This window comes from Mytilus edulis, chromosome 1 (assembly GCF_963676685.1).
Source record: "Mytilus edulis chromosome 1, xbMytEdul2.2, whole genome shotgun sequence".
Lineage (NCBI taxonomy): Eukaryota > Metazoa > Mollusca > Bivalvia > Mytilida > Mytilidae > Mytilus > Mytilus edulis.
Genome location: NC_092344.1, coordinates 20008768 through 20031154, shown reverse-complemented (window position 1 = coordinate 20031154; position 22387 = coordinate 20008768). Strand labels below are relative to the sequence as shown.

Here is a 22387-nt window from a genome sequence, read left to right as displayed (position 1 = left end):
ATAACCTGCCTGCTCTTTTTATGCCTCCACTGTAATGGAGGTGGCATTAAGTAAATAATACCCTTGTTCAAGTCAAATAAAACTATATATGTGGTTCCAGTTACATTCTTTTAAAAAATAGGGTCGGTAGGTAGGCAATTTTTAAATTTTTTAAATTTTTTTATTTTATATTGTCAAAATCCAGAAAAAAATTCCGGTGTTTACCAAAATTGATCAGTATTATACACGCCCCAATGGGAAGTTCACCATTTTCATGTGTTTTGGTTGTAAAATAAACAGTCATGTTAATGTTTTTAGTTAGTTTCATTGCATTCTGTTATGAATTTTTCCATTTATCTTTTCTTTCATTTCCACCCCATAAAAGCAAGAAATGAATGAGAAAGGGAAATAAATAAATTAGGAAAAATATATTTTAAAGGAACTAAACAACTGTATGAGGACAAAGAAAAGCAGGGTCATTAATTGTGGCGTTGAGCCTTTAACATCATATCATTGTAGTGGTTTAATCATATCTAATTTTAGTTTATGAAAATAAGTTTGAGTTATTTCCCTTTGAACAGAAATGGTTTTATTAATGAGTTATAAGATGGTCTTTTAAAGTGTGTTATGAGGGTAGATGTCACATATGTTATGTGGTATTTTATATTTGTTGACTGTTAATATCTAATTTTAACTTGTTTCTGTTGGGGTTTCAGATTTGCAAATATCGTTTACATTAATTTATTACAAAATATTCAATCACAATCCAAATTTAGAGCGGTTTTAAGCCTAAATGTTGTGTCCATGCTCAACTGTACAGGGTTTGACCTTTGCAGGAAAATTAGGTTTTCTGTCACTCTGACAGCCTCTCCTTACCTTTAATGTGGGTTTGTTATTTTAACACATTGTTGTCAATATGGAAAATGCAACTGTCTTGCAAGTGAGAGGTTTAGCTAGCTATAAAACCAGGTTAAATCCACCTTTTTCTGTATAAGAAAATGCTTGTTTAAAGTCTAAATATGACAGTTGTTATCCATTCGTTTGATGTGTTTGAATTTTGATTTTGCCATTTGATTAAGGTAGGAAATTTCAGTTTTGAATTTTCCAATAAGTTCTGTATTTAAATTAATTTTTCAGCAGATTATTGATACATGAACATGTATGTTTTTTCAAGTAAAGAAGTATGTTGATTGTGTTAATGTTTGTTAAAGACAGTGTCTTAGTAAAATATCTTTAAAATGTTATATAACAATAAATGTCAAAGTGCAACTTCAGATTATTTTGGCACAGATCCCCCCCCCCCCAAACAAACAAACAAACAAACTGGTTCAAGCAAATCTGACATAAAATCCTTACTTCATATATATATATAGTAGTTATGAATTATAGAAATATTTAACAAATTGAAAACTGAAATGTATTAGGGCCGCAGTAACTTTTAAGTACAATACCAATCCTCTAAAACTAATTTTCTCTGCTAACTGGAGTTACATCCCCTTATTTGAATTTAATTTTTAAGATTTCAGGAGTGTGAGGTATTTAGAATGATATCCTTAAAATTTTTTCATGAATAGCAAATATTAGGCCACAAATTGGTATAAATATTAATGCTTCAAGAAAGTAAAATAGAAATAATTGAAAAAATAAATATCTTTCAAATGTAACTTGAAATGAATATTATATGAATTATCATATTTTGAAATATCAAGAAATTATAAATTCATTTGTCAGAATAATTCATCCTACAGATACTCAACAGGAATGAGAAGTCTGATACTTTATGTTTTCGGTGAGTAATTCAGCAAAGGAGTATTGATGTTATAATAGATTTTTATACGACCGCAAAAATTGAAAATTTTTTGGTCGTATATGGTTGGTATCACGTTGGCGTCATCGTCGTCTTCTGAAGACATTTGGTTTTCGCACTATAACTTTGATATAAGTAAATAGAAATCTATGAAATTTAAACACAAGGTTCATGACCATAAAAGGAAGGTTGGGATTTATTTTGGGAGTCTTGGTCCCAACAGTTTAGGAATTAGGGGCCAAAATGGGCCCAAATAAGCATTTTCTTAGTTTTCGCAAAATAACTTTAGTATAAGTAAACAGAAATCTATGAAATTTAAAAATAAGGTTTATGACCTCAAAAGGAAGGTTGGGATTGATTTTGGTCCCAACAGTTTATGAATAAGGGGCCAAAAAAGATCCCAAATATGCATTTTTCTTGGTTTTTGCATAATAACTTTAGTATAAGTAAATAGAAATCTATGAAATTTAAACACAAGGTTTATGACCAAAAAAGAAAGGTTGGTATTGATTTTGGGAATTTTGGTCCCAACAGTTTAGGAATTAGGGTCCAAAAGGGTCAAAAATTAAACTTTGTTTGATTGCATCAAAAAATGAATTATTGGGGTTCTTTGATATGCCAAATCTATCTGTGTATTTAGATTCTTGATTTTTGGTCCTGTTTTCAAATTGGTCTACATTAAGGTCCAAAGGGACGAAAGGGTCCAAAATTAAACTTAGTTTGATTTTTAACAAAAATTGAATTCTTAAGGTTCTTTGATATACTGAATCTAAACATATACTTAGATTTTTGATTATGGGCCCGGTTTTTAAGTTGGTCCAAATCCAGGTCCAAATTAAACTTTGTTTGATTTCAACAAAAATTGAATTATATGGGGTTCTTCAATATTCTGAATCTTACCATGTATTTAGATTTTTAATATTTGGGCCCGATTATCAAATTGGTCCACATTGAGGTCTAAAGGGTCTAAAATTGAACATTATTTCATTTCATCAAAAATTGAATTCTTGGGGTTCTATGATATGCTGAATCTTACCATGTATTTAGATTTTGGATATTGGACCATAATAGGTAAATGTCCAATTTAAAAATTTTAAGTTTTTGTGGAAGAAGACTTCAAGTCTTCTGAAAACCTATGGTGCCGACTTTACAACCGTTACAATCTCTGTATGCCGCATCCATTTCTGTGCATTACAATTTCATAACAACTTCTGATTCTTGACACCGATTTTTACACATGATTAAGCATCGGAATCTTTTTATTTGTAAATTAGGATTGAAAAACAAATCACTATTGTAAATATGTACCTTTTTATTTATGTAAATTATTAGATTTCATCTCATCTATATGAACATTGTTTGTTTACCTGTAACCTGATGTTTTTAATATAGATATTTGTAGTATGCATGCATGAATTTGGATCGGGTCGACTCGCCCTGTTTACATGTTTGCCCTTGGTCTGTTCATCCTGAGTTCTTTCAACCATATAGTACGTTCGCCCTGTGTTCATTCTCTTCACTCTTATCAAGGACGTTTTATAATATGTCCTTGCATTTATTAAAAAATATTAAAAATCATTCAAATAAAACTCTAAAACACAATTTAGTGAAAATCATCTGTTCCTTATTTTGTTCCCAAGGTAACCCAAGGTAAAACAATCATGTTCAGCTAATCAAATTCTGTGTTTCGCATGATCAAATTAATAAGCCAATCAAAAACATTTTCTCTGAAGATTATTCTAACATGCTAGATTTTTAACTTTGTTGTTTTCATCTTGTAAAATCGTGAACATGGCACTACCACAGGTGAATTTTCATCTGCAAAGAGGGTTCTTACACAGCTTAAGGATAAAAGCATGGCTGATTGACAAAATTCAATGATGCAGTACTACCATAAAGATAATACTGATTAGTAGTTTTTTCACTAATTTATTGACATAATATTATACGTTATTTTTGTATTCAATTAAATAATTTAAAGCAAAATGTAGTATTCTTTTTTTCACAAAGACCAACAAACAGGTTTTTCTAGACAATCCAGATCGTGCAAAATACTTTTCTAAAAATTGTAACCTTTAAAATTGTTGTCGCGCACTAAAACCCCCATGGGAACTTTCAAAAGTTGGCAGGTATGTAACAAGTCTTACTATTTTTATGCCCCATTTATGTGCATTATGTTTTCTGGTCTGTCAGTCCGTCCTGCTTCAGGTTAAAGTTTATGGTCGAGGTAGTTTTTGATGAAGTTGAAATCCAATCAACTTGAAACTTAGTACACATGTGTTCCTTATGATATGATCTTTCTAATTTTTCTGCCAAATTAAAGATTTTACCTAATTTTCACGGTCCACTGAACATAGAAAATTATTGTAGAAATGGGAAATCTTACTTATGACACATTCTTTTTTGAAGAAAAAAAAATGTCATAATGATAATGGAACAAAGCACTCAGGCTGGGTTAGTGCGGCTGCTTTTATGGTAATTCAAGTTACCTTTTATTCACCTTCTTCCACCTCAGAGCTATCAGCTTTTTGATTAAGTTTTAGTTCTTAGACCACATTCATTCTGTGTCAGAAACCAATGTTGTGTCAACTATTTAATCACAATCCAAATTCAGAGCTGTATCAAGCTTAAATGTTGTGCCCATACTTGCCCCAACTGTTCAGGGTTCGACCTCTGCCGTCGTATAAAGCTGGGCCCTGTGAAGCATCTGGTTTTATTATTTTATTAATCATACAAGTGCAAATTATTTTTAAAAACATCAATATATTTTTTGTCATATCTCAATTCTGATTAATAAGACATTACTAATTTTTTATTACAAATGTTTGGATAGAACATAACCTTTAATCTCGCACTATAAACAATAGGGTATGGATGAAAGTGAGAAAAACAGTCTTTATAGAGATTATCATTTTTTAGTTACGAAAAATTGAAAAACTAAATGTCTTTTTAGTGAACTATCTTGATATATGTTTCCAATCAATTTAACAAATAAAGATATTGAATGCTATCTTACTATTGTAAAAAGTTTAGTAATAAATCTTTATAAGGACAAAATTGATTAAGTAATTTATGGTAATGAAATTCCTGATGTCATAATTGCAGTAATGCCCGTTATTATATGCAATAGCATTACATCATTGGACTACATACTGGCAAGTAAACACCTTGAATTTTGTACTTTTTACTCTTTTGATTGTTATAATTTGTGTATCAGTTACGTAACCAATGTAAAGTGTTAAAAGTCATTGAATATTCACAATATTACAGGAATAATGGTTAATGATGTAGAGAACAAACAAAATTAAATGGCACCATCATTCAAATTAAACGTCTTTACCATTTCATTCAAACTGAATTTAAAAGATTTGAATTGTCGATAGAGATTTAATGGGTATATAGATTTTAATAAAGCACATAATCAGCTTTTCATTTATATATCACACAACAGAATAAATCAACACAATTTCTTTATCATAAAATCGTAGGCATTCACTTCGATATAAGTTGTTCAGCTGTAAGAGGTTTTGCGTCGTCAATCGGAAAGGAACCAAAATTATTTTACTTATTTTTGTTACGACCAGCTTAAGAAAGCCATGTTATATAAGTAAATATGTACAAGTGACGATTAAAAGCCTTCAGCATACAGTTATTGACATAATTAACTTGTGAAGGTTTGAACTTGCTGTTACTTAGGGCAGATGCAATATTGAGTTTTAATGAGGAAAATGAAGGAATAAATTGATGAAATTAACAGAGAACTAATACTTGAAAAAATTAAAATGCCTAAAAAAGGGAATTTAGCAACTCATAATACTAGTTATATGTCTCCAAGATTACCACCTGTGAGACCAAAAATATTCAAAGAAAATAGATTAGAATTAGTGAGAATTTTAACATCACTTCACAAAGGTAAGTTTTTAATTTTTTTACTAATTAAGGTAAATTAGAATTTTGATTTTACAAATATTGTTCCCTTTTCCCAGTATTTTTTTCAATAAATAGGCTAAATTATGATTTTGATTTTACTGATGTTTTTCTTGTTTTACAGAAATAAGCTTGTAGATTAGCCGAAAGTGATTTTTGTAGTGTGGGATTGAAATGAAAGTGAAAATCGAATTTTCATTTGTAATTTATCTGACAGATTCTTTAATTTATTTGAAACTGAAAGATTTTACACTGCAGAAGGTTAAGCTGTTCACTAGTTATTTTTGAAAGGTCATCATTTAACAGCTTGATATTATTATATTGCACATATCAAATTTGTTTCCCATCAAAGAAAGAAAAAGTTGTAAATTTAAATGAAAAGGAAAATCTAATCCATTGGAATTTAAGATTGATCCATGTGACGAAAAAAATGCAGATAGGAAATACATTTTTTTTTTGTAAAGTTCAGAAAAGCTAGCAAAATGAATATTTCAATTAGTTTTGACTGCTCCTGCTCAGCTTCAGTTAAAACATCAATAAGAGTCAAGTGTTGCTAGGGGAAGATTGTATGGAGATACACCATTGACATTTGAAAAACTGTTGTAGCCTACCTGTTAATGATCATAGCCATGTTTTGTATTTATTCTTTTTAAGACTCATTCAAACTCAGATAGATTTTATTGATTATGGTTGAATTTAATTTATATAAATGAATGTTTACAAATACTGTTGACAAGTAAACATTTCAATTTAATATATGTAGGTGTGTTCTGTTCTTAGTTTCAAAGTGATAAAACAACTATAATTTCACATAAACATGGTGAACTTGTAGTTTATAGTGTTATAAATTCCTTGATATCTACTTAAGTGATTTAATTGAAAGAAAATCTGTATAATTGATTGATTTTGGGGACAGTAATCAGTGATGTACTTATTTAAATTTATCACTAATGGGTAGAAACTGTTTCAAAGTACAAGTTGATTAAATTTGCCAAGAGTTGAAGGTGTTAGTGAAATATGTTTGAAGCCAGTACAAAATGTGCAGAATAAATGCTTTTAATCAAATAGGGTTAAAAAGTCATTACAAATATCAGCATACATGCAATTAAGTGCTTGAAATATAGGAAAAGAAATAAGTACTAAAAGAGTTCAAGGGAGCAATCTAAAAGGATCTGTACACTCAGAATAGTATCTTGTTTATTTTAAGATGATATTTTTTTATTAGTATCTTGAAATAAAGCCAATCTTTTTAAAAACTTCCTATCAAAGAAATAGATCCTAAACGGCAAAAAAAAGACTAAAACCCCAAAAGATTTGTCATGGGTTTCTCTTTATAATTTCACCTAGAAGTTCAAAAGTTTCAGTAAAAAGTGTTGAGAGAACTGTTTCCAGATCATAGCTGTAGAATTCTTGTTGCTGTAGCTTAAGTTTGCTTTAAATAAACACTTTTCTTCAGGTTTTCTAAGAATACTTGAAGTTGTGGGTCTGTATGTCTTTTGATGATTTCATCTTTTGTGATTGCAGAACTTTTTTTCTTAATTTAGTTAAAAATTCAAATTATTTCAAATGTCACTAATTAATTTTTTTTTACTGAATTTTATACAAGGTTACCTGAAAGAATGATCACTTATAGTGCTATATATACTCATTATGACATTTTTTAATTGTTTTTGCAGTAAACAGACTTAAAAACTTCTTATGAAAAAAAAATCCATGTACAATGCAATCTAAATATATCCTGTTTTGTGTTTTCAGACCCTAAAAATTGTTTACAATTTAGATGCTTTGCAATTATAAAGGACTATTTAAAAAAAATAACTCAAAGTGAAATAAAGGTTCTGTTCAAAATCAGTGGTTCATATGAGAAACTCTATTGTTGTAAATATATCACCATAAATTATATACAATTTTAATAATATATTGTACATGTATCGAAAAAAAAAAGAAGATATAAAATTGGGTCATAATTCATTGGAACAGACCTAACTTCTATGTTAGATATCTATGAGTGATTTTGAGAGCAACAGACACAGTTACCTATTGTCTACGTCTAGTAAGTTGTTTATTACCCTCCTTAATTTTGTATGGTTTCATTTTTTGGTCTTTTTTTGTTACTACATTTAGCAGAAATATATGACTGATTTTTAACTCTTATTATCCTAAACCACTTATAAAATTTAATTTTTGAGTGTTCCAATTTCTATTGTTGTACAAATACCTATTTGGATTGTAATGAAATCATCTGTTTATACCTTTTGAAAATATTGAACTTAACGTGATGGAAATCTTACTTATATGAAAGTAAGTACAAAGCAAACAATCCTTCAGATTTTCAACTTGTTCATAAATAGTAATTTAAACTTTTTTAGTTTTGTAATTTAAACACCCTAGCAATGAAGATTTGTTAAAAAAATCAAGTTTGAAGACAGTGTTTTGATATTTTATACCAATAGGAACACATATTTTATGATTCATAAATTTACATTATTGTGATCGCTATAAATTGATTGTCCTTTAATTTACTGATAAGGTTCTTGGATTTCCTTCAGTAAATGTAAGAAATAGGGATGCAAAGGCCAGCATTCAATGGAGACTTTCACTGCAAGAACTGTTGTTGCAACACAGTAAACATTTTTATAAAACTGTTATACCACTGTTTGTCCATCCATCCTTCAATCTGTCCCTCTCATGAATTTTTTTTCATTTTTCTCAAGAACTCATAATCATAGCTTCCCGAAATTTGGTTTCAAACTTCATATGAGCATGCTATTCTGTCTGATGTGTATTCTTATTCATCACTCATCAACTTCTTGTAGATACTGAATTCCTATATTCTTTACTTGGCCCTGTATGACCTTTTTTGGTCATATTTATTTTACTAAGGGATAATATACCAGAGCATCCTGAAATTTGGTATTCATAGTTATTATGTCCCATTTATGGGCATAATGTTTTCTGGTCAGTGTGTTCGTCCATGCGTTCGCTCGTCCGTCATGCTTCAGGTTAAAGTTATTGGTCGAGGTAGTTTTTGATGAAGTTGAAGTCCAATCAACTTAGTACACATGTTCCTTATGACATGATCTTTCTAATTTTAATGCCAAATTAAAGATTCCCTCCCATTTTTACCGTCCATTAAACATAGAAAATGATAGTGCAGATGGGGCATCCATGTACTAGGGAGACATTCTTGTTTTTAGCATACTGTTCCATTAGCCTTATTTTGACATCCATTGAAAATTTAATTTGAACTTTTGAAGATGAACAAATTGTGAAAATTGGTATTGATCCTAGGTCAGTTTAATTACCTATAACCACTTCAGTCTATAATCACTAGGACACATGTTTACTTTAATGCCCCTGCATTCTTTATACTGTAGACATACTAGAAGAAGCTGTGTTTATTGGAACTTTCTTCAAAATGGTCATGGTTTAAATATTGACTTCTGAAAGTAAATTGTTATTGAAATGGTATTTAAAGGAACTGTGGATTGTTTGGCCGGAATACATTGAGACAAGTTCAATATTTACTGTATTTTATCTACACGGTTACAAAAAAAATATAGATATACAAAAGAGGGGTTATAAAATAGTTGTAAGTTGAGTAAGTACATATTACACCATGGCTTGAAGAAAAACTGACTTTAGAGGTCTAAAAAACTGTACTCATACAAAGAGAAAGAAAAATAAACCAAATCAAAAGCAAAGGGAACTTGAAGGCGTCAAGGTGACCTATAGTTCTTAAATTCTGTGTCATTTGGTCTCTTGTGGAGAGTTTTCTCATTGGCAATCGTACCACATCTTCTTTTTCATATTTGTTGCTCTGGAAAGGTCAGCAGTTTCTGATCTGTTTAGTGGCACCTTTTGTCATGTTTGTATTGCTGAATATACTATGATTTAGTTAGGCTTTTGGGTTTGACAACTGTTTTTTAATGTTATAATGAATAGTTAATCAGACCTTGGCCAGATGTTAGCTATTATATATTGGATTTAAAATTAAAATGAAATTTAAAGATTTTTAATAATAGAATGCAATTTATCATACTTTTTTATGGGGAAATTAATATTCAACTATTTGATAGATCTCATGGGTGTCCCATGAGAAATGTATATTGAAATTATTTATATCTATGTAGAAAGTTTGAATAAGACTATTTTTGGTCCAGAATATTAAATCCGATGTTTCAAGTTGATGAATAGACGTGCAAAAAGAAAGAAAATGAAATACAACTGTTTTTATCACTTTTCTAATAAAATGTTGACATGTACCGGTATACCCTTAATTGACCAAAACTAGAGATTTTTGGAATAGCTGACAAAATGTTCAAGATTTCAACTGGAGGTTTTGACAAAATAAATGTTCAAGTCAGATATGTGATTAGTGATAGCATTTTGTTAAAACATCTTTTTAACACAATATTATAATGTTACATGACTTATGTAAAATAAGTTTCTGGTCATGAAAATCAATATTTCAAAATGAGGCAAAATGAGTCCCAACAAAGGCAGGGTCAACTGAGGTGCTCTTGAAAGGTGAGCAGTTCCTGCTCCATCAGTGTCACCTGTTGTATGGCATTGGGTCAGAAAAGTAAAAACTCAAAGATTAGTTTTGTGATACATAATACTAATCTCTAAATTTGATAATTTCTCTGACACTTGTAATGACTAGTTTCTTTTAGAAAAGTGAAAATTATTTATCTTTATATTACCTATGCATTCTAAAATTGATTATATAGAATCATCCAGAAAATTATTCATTAAAACTATTTAAAATATAATTCAAACCTTTAAATTATTTATTGAATATAGTTTTAAGTGAACATGATAAAGATTAAAGCAGGATATTAAAGGAAGCTTTCAGAACTACCACAGATAATTTAAAATAGAAAGATGCAAAAATATAGATGATTAGGGCGTTATAGCTTTTATATACTTGAGTGGGTACAATTAAGTTTGGTTCTCTGCTATTTTGAACATACTAAATCATTATAAACAGAATATTAGTTACTGTACAGACCATTCAAATAAAGAGTCTAGTAACAAAGCAATGACTGAAATTCTGGTTTAATCAGATTGTTTTAATAGTAAAGAAGTTGGAATTCTCCTAAGAAGACCGAAACTGAACTTTTATGTCAGAACTCTACGTACTATTACTAAAATTTGTCAAAATATCAAATAGTTGACGTTCTTTGTGTTCCTCTATGTCTAGTACAAACCAGCTGGTGTTCTACTTTTATCTAGTAAAATTGGTTTGACTGGTGAAGGTTGTCAAGTACCATATCCCATTGATAAACACTTGTTCATTATTCTCTTGTTGACATGAAGATCCCATGAGTGCTAAACTCTGTCCTTTATATAATTGTAAATTAATTCTTCCTATCAATAGTCTTTCTTATTACACATTCTGATCAGTGTTGAGCTTGAATTCTAGATGTATTTATAGATATTTAGAATCACTTTCATTAAATCTGCCTTAGAAATGTTTTTAAGTACTTACATTGATTCTTTTTTGCAGATTACAGATTTAAAAAAGATGAAATATTCAAACGGATGAAAGCAGCTACTTTTGTTCAGTTGGTAAGTTGCATGGATGTTTTCAATGATTTAAGTAAAGTAACTATGTATGAATATATATTTTAAACTATTATTCATATTCAAACACTTTTATAGTACGATTTTTAAGAAATGTTAATCCATAGTCATAATTTCACTCCTCTGACATCAGTAACTACAATAGGTGTTGACAATGATGTTCAATTAAAGCAAATTGTGAATGTGTAGAAAAACTTAATATAGTTCCTTCCATTTTCTTCATTATTTACATTTATAAACCCATTGTTAATGTATTAAAAAAAAAACTAATCAAAGAATTCTAATATCGAAAAAGTAGTCGTCACATAACCAAACGACACTGATATTTAACTCATGCACTATGCACATTCATGAATATTTTTCTATGTTTGAAAGCTTTGAATATAGGTATTCTATTATTCCCTTATGGTTCTACATGTTGCAAGTAAGAAAATTTATCAAATAAAAGATTAACCAGGCTATACTAAGAGCAGAAATCATGTTGAAAAAAGAATCCCTTTAGGTACTTGAGTGAAATACCCTCTAGATTTACATTTTGGTAAATTTTGCTTTATTTCTTACTTACATGGCAATGCTAAATGTACACTTATTAAGAAATTTAAATTTCCTTTATTTTCAGGTTGCTAAGGTATGGGAATATCAAAGAGACACATGTAATAGTTCTATGAGTAAGTACCTACACATATGGTATAGTTCTATAAGTAAATACTCACATAAGTTATCTGTTTGGTATGCAACTAAGAGACGACATAAAAACATCAATGAAGGATAAATAACTTAATCAGTGGCGGATCCAGAACTTTTCCTAAGGGGTGGGGGGGGGGGGGGGGGGCTGACTGACCTAAGGGGGGCCCCGCTCCAGTCATGCTTCAATGATTCCCTATATAATCAACCAAATTTTTCCAACAAAAGGGGGGGCCCCCCTGGATCCGCCTATGTTAATTCAAATAGTTTGGGTGGGGGTGTCAAAATTGCTGCAAGTTTTGTTTAATTGACATCGATTTTTTATATACCCTTATTGGTCAATCAATTTTTCACAAATTAAGTTAACAAGGGAGGGGGAAGTTGGGGGGTTTAGGAGGGGTTAGTAAAAAAATATATGAATTAAGTTTTTTTTATCCTACATTGATTGAACTTTTGATGTCGTCCGGAAAATCAACAAAACTTGCCTTTGCAATAACAATATATCTAAACTTCAATAAAACCTCTACCACTTTGTTTTCTCAAAAGTTAAAATCTTTTAAAAGCAGAAAGCAGCTGATTGGGCAATATTTATAGATCTGTCTAAACAAAACAGACAGTTTAAGGTAAAGTTTCAGAAGATGATTGAACCGTTAAAAATTTATCATTGGTTGTATCAAAAAAGTTTGTCGATTTTTTGATATCATCGTAAAAGGGGTTACCTAGCAAAAACTACAAAACCAATGATCCTGATCCAAATAAACATTTTCCCTTTGGACACCCAATAGTGGCCTTTGGCTGTTGTCTGCCCTATGGTCAGGTTGCTGTCTCTTTGACACATTCCCCATTTCCATTCTCAATTTTATTTTATGTATTTTGTCTATGATGATTGCATGCATCATATTTTTGAAATAGCTGATTAAAACTACAAACAAAAGAAGCTTTATTTCTAAACCAGTCTTTAGTTGAGACAAGTTGTGTAGCAAAATTCAATTCATTTGAAAATAATTGAATTAAATAAATCTTTTTGATTTTGTAATATATTTGTTTTACAGACAATGGTAACTCGTTGTCAACACGACCTGACTCAGCTGATATGGAGATACAGAGAATACAAGGCGGACATAGACTCAGCCCGGCTCCATCATTAGCTCTCACTGAAGGAGATTATGGTGAACCAGATAAATCGGGAAAAAGATCTACATTGCAGGGGTTAGTTTTACATTCCATTAAAGGTTTTTTTTTATCAATTCAGATGATTGTTATGTCAACATATCTCTACAAATAAAAGTTTCTTGACTTCAATCATCAAAAATCCAAAAAAGTAAAGAAAACTTTAGATAGAAAAAATAATCAATCTGACACAGCTTATTTTAAGGTGCATAATATGTCAATCAAAAAATTTCGTTTAAAAAAAAAAAGTTGATACACAAAGGATAAACTTCATTTTATAAAACGTTAAAAATTTCTGCTGAAGGCAGACTGCAAAAATTTGTTCATAACATCTATGGAATTATCACAAGAGGTTTATCCGATTCATTTTCTTTAAACCAATGTTATTGATTTAATTGTAGAGTTGTTAGAGGTGTTGGAGAGATAGATATAGACAAACCCCAACCAGCTCCCCCTAAACCAGACTTACTAGATGATGGTTGTCCATATTTACTGTTAGATATCCGAATCAAAGATGATTATGATCAGTTTCATATGATCTCAGGTAAGGGGAGATAATCTGACATGAATTATACTGATCTGTGATATTATATCCAATTAAAAGATGATTATTATCAGTTTCATATGATCTCATGTAAAGGGAGATAATCTCACATAAATTGTTCTGATCATGTGAAATAGTAGTAATAGTATTATCCCACAAAGAGTTTCTTTTGTCTTCCTGTTTGTTGTTTACCATTGTTTATAATTCCCACTGTTTTCTAAAGCACATGGTATATAAAGATAGGGTGTCTGTGGGTTTTTTCTTTAATCAATTTGTCCTGGTTTCCAATTTTTGTATCAGCAACTCCTTTTTGAGATTTATTATATATAAGTTTCTTAGAATAATCACCACTTAATGCCATTTTAAACAATTTGAACCTCCTATTTTGTGTTTGGATCCGAATTAGTGTTAGTTGTTTCTTTTTAATGCCATTTTACACTTCAATTTTTATATGACAGCAAAAAAAAATGTGCGGTCGTATATTGGTATGACGTTGTCGTTATTGTCGTCGTCCGAAGACACATTGGTTTTCGCAATATAACTTAAATTAAAGTAAATAGAAATCTATGAAATTTAAACACAAGGTTTATGAACACAAAAGGAAGGTTGGGTATGATTTTGGGAGTTTTGGTCCCTACAGTTTAGGAATTAGGTGCCAAAAATAGGCCCAAATAAGCATTTTTAATGGTATTCTCACCATTACTTTAGTATAAGTAAATAGAAATCTATGAAATTTAAACACAAGGTTTATGACCATAAAAGGAAGGTTGGGATTGATTTTGGGAGTTTTGGTCCCAACAGTTTAAGAATAAGGGGCCCAAAGGGTCCAAAATTAAACCTTGTTTGATTTCAACAAAAATTGAATATATGGGGTTCTTTGATATATGCTGAATCTAACCATGTATTTAGATTTTTGATATTTGGGACTGGTTATCAAATTGGTCCACATTGAGGTCTAAACGGTCCAAAATTGAACTTTATTTGATATCATGAAAAATTGAATTCTTGGGGTTCTTTGATATGCTGAATCTAACCATATATTTAGATTTAGGATAATGTACCATACTAGGTAAATGTCCAATTTAAAATTTTTAAGTTTTTAATTTTAAGTTCTTAGACCACATTCATTCTGTGTCAGAAACCTATGTTGTGTCAACTATTAAATCACAATCCAAATTCAGAGCTGTATCAAGCTTGAATGTTGTATCCATACTTTCCCCAACTGTTCAGGGTTCAAACTCTGTGGTCGTATAAAGCCGGGTCCTGCAGAGCATCTGGTTTGTTTTTATTCAAATTAATTTTAAGTGTTTCTATTAATCAAGAGCTAAATCATTGCATTATGGGAAGGAAGGGATATATTTTTTAAAGATTTGCTAGCAATATTTTAGGTTTTTATATGTCTGATATAACAATATTGGTATGAGACTAGAAATTATTCAAGTCTGTGTCTTGGTATATGTAAATTACACTCTATATTCTTTATATTTATGTCACCTTTGCTATACATTACATGTAATTACTAATGTATCATATGTTTTTTTTTCAGCAAAAAGTTATCCAACAGCCTACCTGTCAAGGGCCACAAATTTTGAAACAAAAGACATGCTGGCATATGTATCCTTTTATCTGAAACAAACTCATTTATTGTATTGGTATTGTATTGAGAAGATACCAAGTGGGTGATTAAAAAAAAATCACCAGTAAAAATTTAACTAAAAAAAGGCTATTTACATCATTGTTGTAAGATCAATGAAAAACACAACACAGAAAACAAGATTTACCAAAAAAACATAAAGTTTGGTGCCTCGCCAAGACAGCTAGTTATTGCTCATGAAAAGTAAAATTCTGATCATGAATTATTGTGATAAGATTATGCTATTACAAATGGAATACATCTGTTGTCATTAATGACACAATTTTTCCATAATGGTCAAGTCATTCTGGTATCAGTTAAATTTTAGATGAATTTATCTCATTTCTTGATAATATATATTATGTAAATTGTCTTTATAAAGATTTATCCCTTAACCTCTAGCAGAAAAATGTTCCAGGAAAAATAATTTTAGTTTGTGATGAAGATGAAAGATTAGCACCGAATGCAGCTACAACTCTAGTCCAAAGGGGATATGATAACTTGTTTTTGTTATCAGGGGGTAAGCTAAAATGTTCTATTATAGTGGTAATACCTTCATTTTCTTTCAAAAAAGAATGTTTTCTATTATAGTGGTAATACCTTCAATTTCTTTCAATAAAGAGTGCAAACTTATTACCTTGTGTCTGCCGTTGAAACATTTTTGTTTATAAAATCTGGTAGAAAAACAAAAAAATAAACTTTTTTAGGTGAAAAAACTTCATATGTACATGTTTGACCTTGTCCTTCCAATCTTAAGTAACATTCTTAAATGCTGCCCATACATACATTTATATTACTTTTAAAACTGTTTACAGTTAAAATTTAATCCTTTCATTCAACTATATATATGTATTTGTTAATTTTAGGAATGAGAATAGCCTACAAAACATTTCCAGAAGGTCTTTTTACTGGTACACCAAATCAAAATGTTACAGAAGCAGCCAAGCCACCAAAACAAATTATTCCAGCCTCACAGAAAGATTTTGACCAACATGATATAGATCGATTAAATATGTACCTAGATAATGCCTTACAAGATAGAAGTACAGGAAGTAAGTTTTGTATATCAGTGGAGATAATCACAGACGTATTTTAATAACCTGGTATCCTGGCCAAACACCCATTGCATCAGTACGACCAGGCGTTATACAATACATGATTATATGACCATTTTTCAGACTGAAGCTATATTTTTCTTGAATTTGATTTTTTTTATGAATGCAAAATAGATTTTCAATTTTTTATGCTCTGTGTCAAGAAATGATGCCATCCTATGATGTACCATTATAACATCCAATAAATAAAGTGTCATTGTATTCTGCCTGGCTCTACTGTTGTGCAAAACTAGGATTCCAAACTTATATCTTAGATACACTGATAGAAGTGATTATCATTCTATATCTTTGATATGATTGTCACTGCAATAGATAGAAATACATTGAGATGTTTAATGGTACAATGTATTAAATCCATGGTATCTCATGTACAATTTCAAAACTCTCTTTGGTACTGTATAGCAATTTGTCTAAAATATAAATGGTATAGCAATGCTACATTTGGATTTTAATGAATGCTGCAAGAAATTTGTTAATTTTTCTTGAACCTGTGTTCTAAGTTATTTTAGATGTGCTTCCTCTGATGGTTTTGTCAGTGTACCTGGTACTAAGAATATAAAATTTTGAAAACTGATTATTTTTTCTCTTTTGTAAGGACCTAATTCCCTTTCTTGATTTTATGTTCCAGTCTAATGTGTTACAATGAGTTGCTATTTGAAATTGATTAGCTGTGAATGATATGAAAAGTCTAATAGCTGTAACTAGAAAAAAAATCTTGAATCATTTCTTTTTCACAAATCATTCAACATTGTTCTATTAATTCCATAATTTCAGTAATTGTAAGAGTGTGATTACCGTACTTGTATTTTTGTTTCAGGACATAATAGTAGGATGATGAATATAAGTAATTTCTTATTCATTGCTCTTTGATATGTATGAGCTGATTTTATTCTGACCTGTTTGTGTTTAACTATACAGATCATATTCATGGCTTAACTATTTGATTAGGTATTCTGCAGTGCAGGTTTGCAGTGATAGAGATCTAAGAATATGACCCATAATTGTCCTTTTCAATTGGAGTCTTCAAATACTATAAAAAATAATAAAACAGCAACAGGGGTGTGCTTTGGTGGATTAGAAAAGTTAGCAATTCTTTTTACACTAGTCGAATGTTTGACTTGTGATAATGCCCTTGTTATTAAAATATCTGGTGGGTAGTCTAATTTGGTGGCAAGTTACTAGGAAAAGAGACTAAGATTTTGACTGACAATATGACATATTTGCAGTCATCTGTGACACTGATATTTCTTAATGTGTACCAACTTTAAGATTCATATGGTGCCCCTAAATCTGTTCCAGAGATGACTCACAATTCCCAAGCACAGGGTACTTAAAATAATTGCCATCTTCAGTTAACTTTCTTTAATTTGAATATAAATTCATATTTTGAATAAATATAGAACAGAATTCCAGCATGTGTTCAATTAAAACTATACATATAAAGTATATGTATACAGGTTTTATCTGTATTTGAGAGAATTAGAAAAGGAGCATTATTTAGGTTGATTATTTTGCTGTTTTTAAATTGATTTTAAAAGAATTAATAAATTAATGCAGCAATTTTGTTTTAGGCAAGAACAGTAAGTTAAAAGTTTGGTGGATTATAATTGTTATTGTGATGGATTGTAGTTTAATCTTTAACATGATTAAAAATAGATTAGCTCTTAGTGTATTAATCAGGATTATGTAGGTTAATTATGTCAACAGATTTTTTAACCAAGTGTATGTTCTTTCATATTACCTTTGATCTTATTATTCAAAGTATTTGAAATAGAAAAAAATAATCCGATCTAAATATAGGTTGTTCTGAATATGCATGAAATATTTGTAACTGAATGTCAAACAACAATCAACCTGAATCAGGGTTGGCAAAAACCCGGGTTTTATGAGTATTACCCAGTGGGTAATACTGGGAAAACCCGGGTTTTACTGGGTTTTAGTGGGTAATACTGGGCAATACTGGGTAATATAAAATATTTGTCTGAATTTTAAAGAGGATTCAGTGATAAACACAAATGCAATACATTTAATAAGATATTTATACCCTATTTTGTTTGTTTAGCATTTGTCTAGATTGGCAAACTGTAAATAGAAAGCAAATAAATCATTTTTTTTCAAATGAATATAGCTCCTATTAAGAATTAACAATTACATGTATTAAAGAAACATCACATTTAGATAATGTATATGTACTGTCACTAATTAATAAGTAATTATTCAGATTAGAACATAGATTTGTTTATTTAACAATAATCAGTCCTTTCAATTTTATAAGTGTTAATGGCATGACCCTGTAGGGTGTTTATTTAGCAATATGAATGTATAACAATTAAAATTCACAATTCACTTAAACACTGCAATAAAATGCATTTTTTCAAAGTTTGGACTATTGAAACAATACTTGGTAATTAAAAGGTATCTTTAAATGTGCAAATCTTGTATTCTGTCTATATATAAAATTAATAGAGAAGAGAATGAAATTGAATTTTCTAGAAATGACTGTCAATGGTTATCTGTATAAAAAGTATATATTTAGCTGTTATACTATGAAACTATAACAAGTCTTTACTATTTTGTGTTAAGATAAGCTTAAAAAATCATATTGCCCAGTAATGCCCACTAATACCCATTTCTGGGAGTATTGCCCAGCCCGGGAAAACCCGGGTTTTCCCGCCCGGGAATTCCCAGGTGGGTAATACTTTGCCAACCCTGACCTGAATATAGGTTATTATTAGGCTTGTGAGAGATTTTGCATGTAAAATTAATACAACTTCATGACAGTTTTGATATATGCATGGTTAGGCTTTGTGGACTAATAATATAGTTCCTAGGAATGAGTTGTCTGAGGATCTAGGTATTTTTATATGTAATGTTTTATATGATTCTAGTCAAACACCGAATAGAATCCTTTCGTCTGGCGCAAATACAAAATTCCAATCCTGGTATCTTTGATGCATTTATTTCCATATAAACTTTTTAAAGACAGTAAATTGTTTAATCTCCCCTTGAATATGTACATTCTTAAGGTTCAGCTTTTATGGTTTATTCTGTATGGTTGTTAATATTTTTGTTGTTGTAATTATAGGATAAATATGGTACACATGAGGATACTGATATTCAGATGTGTATACTTATATGATGTTCCCATAAAAAATATTACATCCTAATAGGAACATTGTACCACAGATTTTCTCTAAATAGTATAGTCTTTAAATATACAACTTCTGATTTTCATGTTGTGAAGATAATTGATTGTTACAATTAAGTCATGAGAAAAAGAAGAAATATTTGTTTACCGTGTTTGTTTTTTTTGTCAGGTCGTTTGTCCAATGCCAGTACCATGGCCAGCACTAGTAGAATGGGTAAAGGTTCCAGTATGGGTACACCTAAAAGTTATATGTCAGGGTCAGTCTCCTCACACAGAGCACCATTTAAATGATATCACATCCATGTGTGTCTGAGAATGAATGGGTACGTATTGTCACATTGCCATTAATTGACCTTTTTAATGCCTCTTACCATAATTATATCCTACATTGCTCATATTATCAATTTATTATTTGTAAAATTGAGAAAGGAAATGGTGAATATGTCAAAGCGACAACCACCCGACCATAGAGCAAACAACAGCCGAAGGCAACCAATGGGTCTTCAATGTAGCGAGAATTCCCGCACCCGTAGGTGTCCTTCAGCTGGCCCCTAAAATATGCATAATAGTACAGTGATAATGGACGTCATACTAAACTCCGAATTATACACAAGAAACTAAAATTTAAAATCATACAAGACTAACAAAGGCCAGAGGCTCCCGACTTGGGACAGGCGCTAAAATGCGGCGGGGTTAAACATGTTTATGAGATCTCAACCCTCCCCCTATACCTCTAGCCAATGTAGAAAAGTAAAAGAATAACAATACGCACATTAAAATTCAGTTCAAGAGAAGTCCGAGTCCGATGTCAAAAGATGTAACAAAAGAAAATAAATAAAATTACGTATTGTATATTTCACTAATGTTTATATAATCATTGTATTATGATGTTTTTGTATCTTGCCCGACAAGGGCCCATGATTGGTATAACAAAATAATGTCTAATGTCTAATGTTAGAAAAACTACTAGGGTTACTTTTCATATTATTTTAAAAAGGGTTTGATAATGAAAAAAAAAATTTTGCTGAATAACTTTTTATAAAGAGAAAGAGAGATTGAGCAAGCAATAAAATAAAAAAACTTTTACTGAAAAAGTCATCATACAGTTTCCAGTAAAACAAAAACCCTTACTTTGCAATAGTAGAATTGGGATCTAAATTAGAATTTATAAGAAATGGTATAATGTTTCTATACTTTTGCTAAAATTGTAAGCTATTTTACAGGTCATCCAGCTCTTTTTCAGGCTAAAGGTTGTGTAAAATTGTTATATTTAGTAATGGTTTTTGCATGGAAATTAACACTTATCAGTGAAAAGAAAGAAAATTAAAGATAAAACTTTGAAATGAAATCTCTTTCAATTTGATTTTAGAAAAGGAGATAAATTTGGGTCACTGTACTTGTTTTCTTGCTACATAATGAAATATGTAAATTTACAATACATTCCTATTTAAAATCAAATTATGTCTTAGCCATGAGTTTGATGGTCTGAAAGGGAAAATTATTTGAACTTGCTTATGAAATATCTAATTGCCATTTATAAAGAAACAAAATCATTTTATTTGTGTTCAAATTTTTTTTTCTCTGATATACTTTTTAAAAGTTTCCCCAGCGTAAGTTGGCTTTCATTATTGAGTCTTGGATAGATACTGGTTTAGTTCTTATAATAATGTGTTTTTCTATTTGTAGGTTGAATGAAGAGAGAATTGGAATCCAAAGTGTTCACAGAAAAACTCTGCAGTATTTATCGTTTTCAGGTTGTAACTTGAACCAATTCATTTTCAATATCTTGCATTATTGCAGGACTGCTCTCATATGTTATTGTGACTTCAACGAAGGATACTTTGACCAACACATTTTGACTTTAAAAAATATTCTTATATTTTGTGTGAATATTTTTTGGACAGAACTTTTGCAGACCAAATAAAAATTCCCAAAAGTTTAACTATTCTTCAGTGACTTGTGAATACTGCAGCTAGCACAGATATAAATATACACATGTGTCAAGGTTGACATTCTAAATATTTATTCCGTCCAGAATAGTGCTTTATCTTAATTTGTATATCTTGTCAGCCATAAAATGGTCATTCTATGAATAATTTACTTTGTAAATAATACTTGTATACATGTAGATCTAAATACACAAGAAATGATATGGTTTTGATATGAACACATTTTTTTTATCAATAATACTAAAATTTATACTAAATCTGAGTGTTCTTACACAATATATGAAATTTAAGATCATTGTTATTTTAATGATATATTTGTTTGAATTGATTTTTCATTGAATTGTTTAGGAAAAATATTTGGAAATAATATTTTTTCAGTCAAAAGAATTTCTAATATCAACTAAAATGAGTGTAAACGACTTTGCAATTTCAGAGTTGATATTAACATGGGTGAGGGGAATATTTTTTGAACATTCGTAATTTGTAATTACTTTAAATAAAAGAATACTATTTATTAATTTTATACATATAATAAAGCATGTAACATATTTGATACATTCATCTATTAGTTCATTATTAATTAGCCAAGACTTAACCATATTTGCGTAATGTAATCCAGATTGTCATTAATAGGTCATGGATATATCATATTTGTCCTTGTGTGATTTTGGTGGTCCTCAATAGGTCCGAGACCACAATTGTCGTCCCTTGATTTTCGTTGTTCACGAATATAGTCCCTAGTGTTGACAGTGGGTTACTTGCCATTAATTTTTATACCCCTTCCAAATTTATTTCTCCATGTTTAATGCCTCAAATTGCAAGTAGGGGGGTGAAATTACACT

General features: G+C 30.1%; 1 protein-coding gene across 4 annotated transcripts in view; it reads left to right on the top strand.

Moving 5' to 3' along the window:
- Positions 1-22106, top strand: part of LOC139526628 (centrosomal protein of 41 kDa B-like) — a 30884-nt gene extending 8778 nt beyond the window's left edge. The window contains exons 1-10 of one of the 4 annotated variants that reach the window (XM_071321797.1): positions 4981-5698; positions 11226-11287; positions 11922-11970; positions 13039-13195; positions 13558-13700; positions 15247-15314; positions 15739-15853; positions 16200-16385; positions 19766-19919; positions 21283-22106. In XM_071321797.1, coding sequence (XP_071177898.1) covers positions 5569-5698; positions 11226-11287; positions 11922-11970; positions 13039-13195; positions 13558-13700; positions 15247-15314; positions 15739-15853; positions 16200-16385; positions 19766-19887 — 1032 coding nt within the window. In that variant the 5' untranslated portion in view covers positions 4981-5568 and the 3' untranslated portion in view covers positions 19888-19919; positions 21283-22106. Of the gene's footprint in view, positions 1-4980; positions 5699-11225; positions 11288-11921; positions 11971-13038; positions 13196-13557; positions 13701-15246; positions 15315-15738; positions 15854-16199; positions 18313-19172; positions 19920-21282 lie in introns of those variants that run through there. The other 3 variants (XR_011665163.1, XR_011665162.1, XM_071321791.1) reach the window with 3 other exon arrangements.
- Positions 22107-22387: the final 281 nt, after the last annotated feature.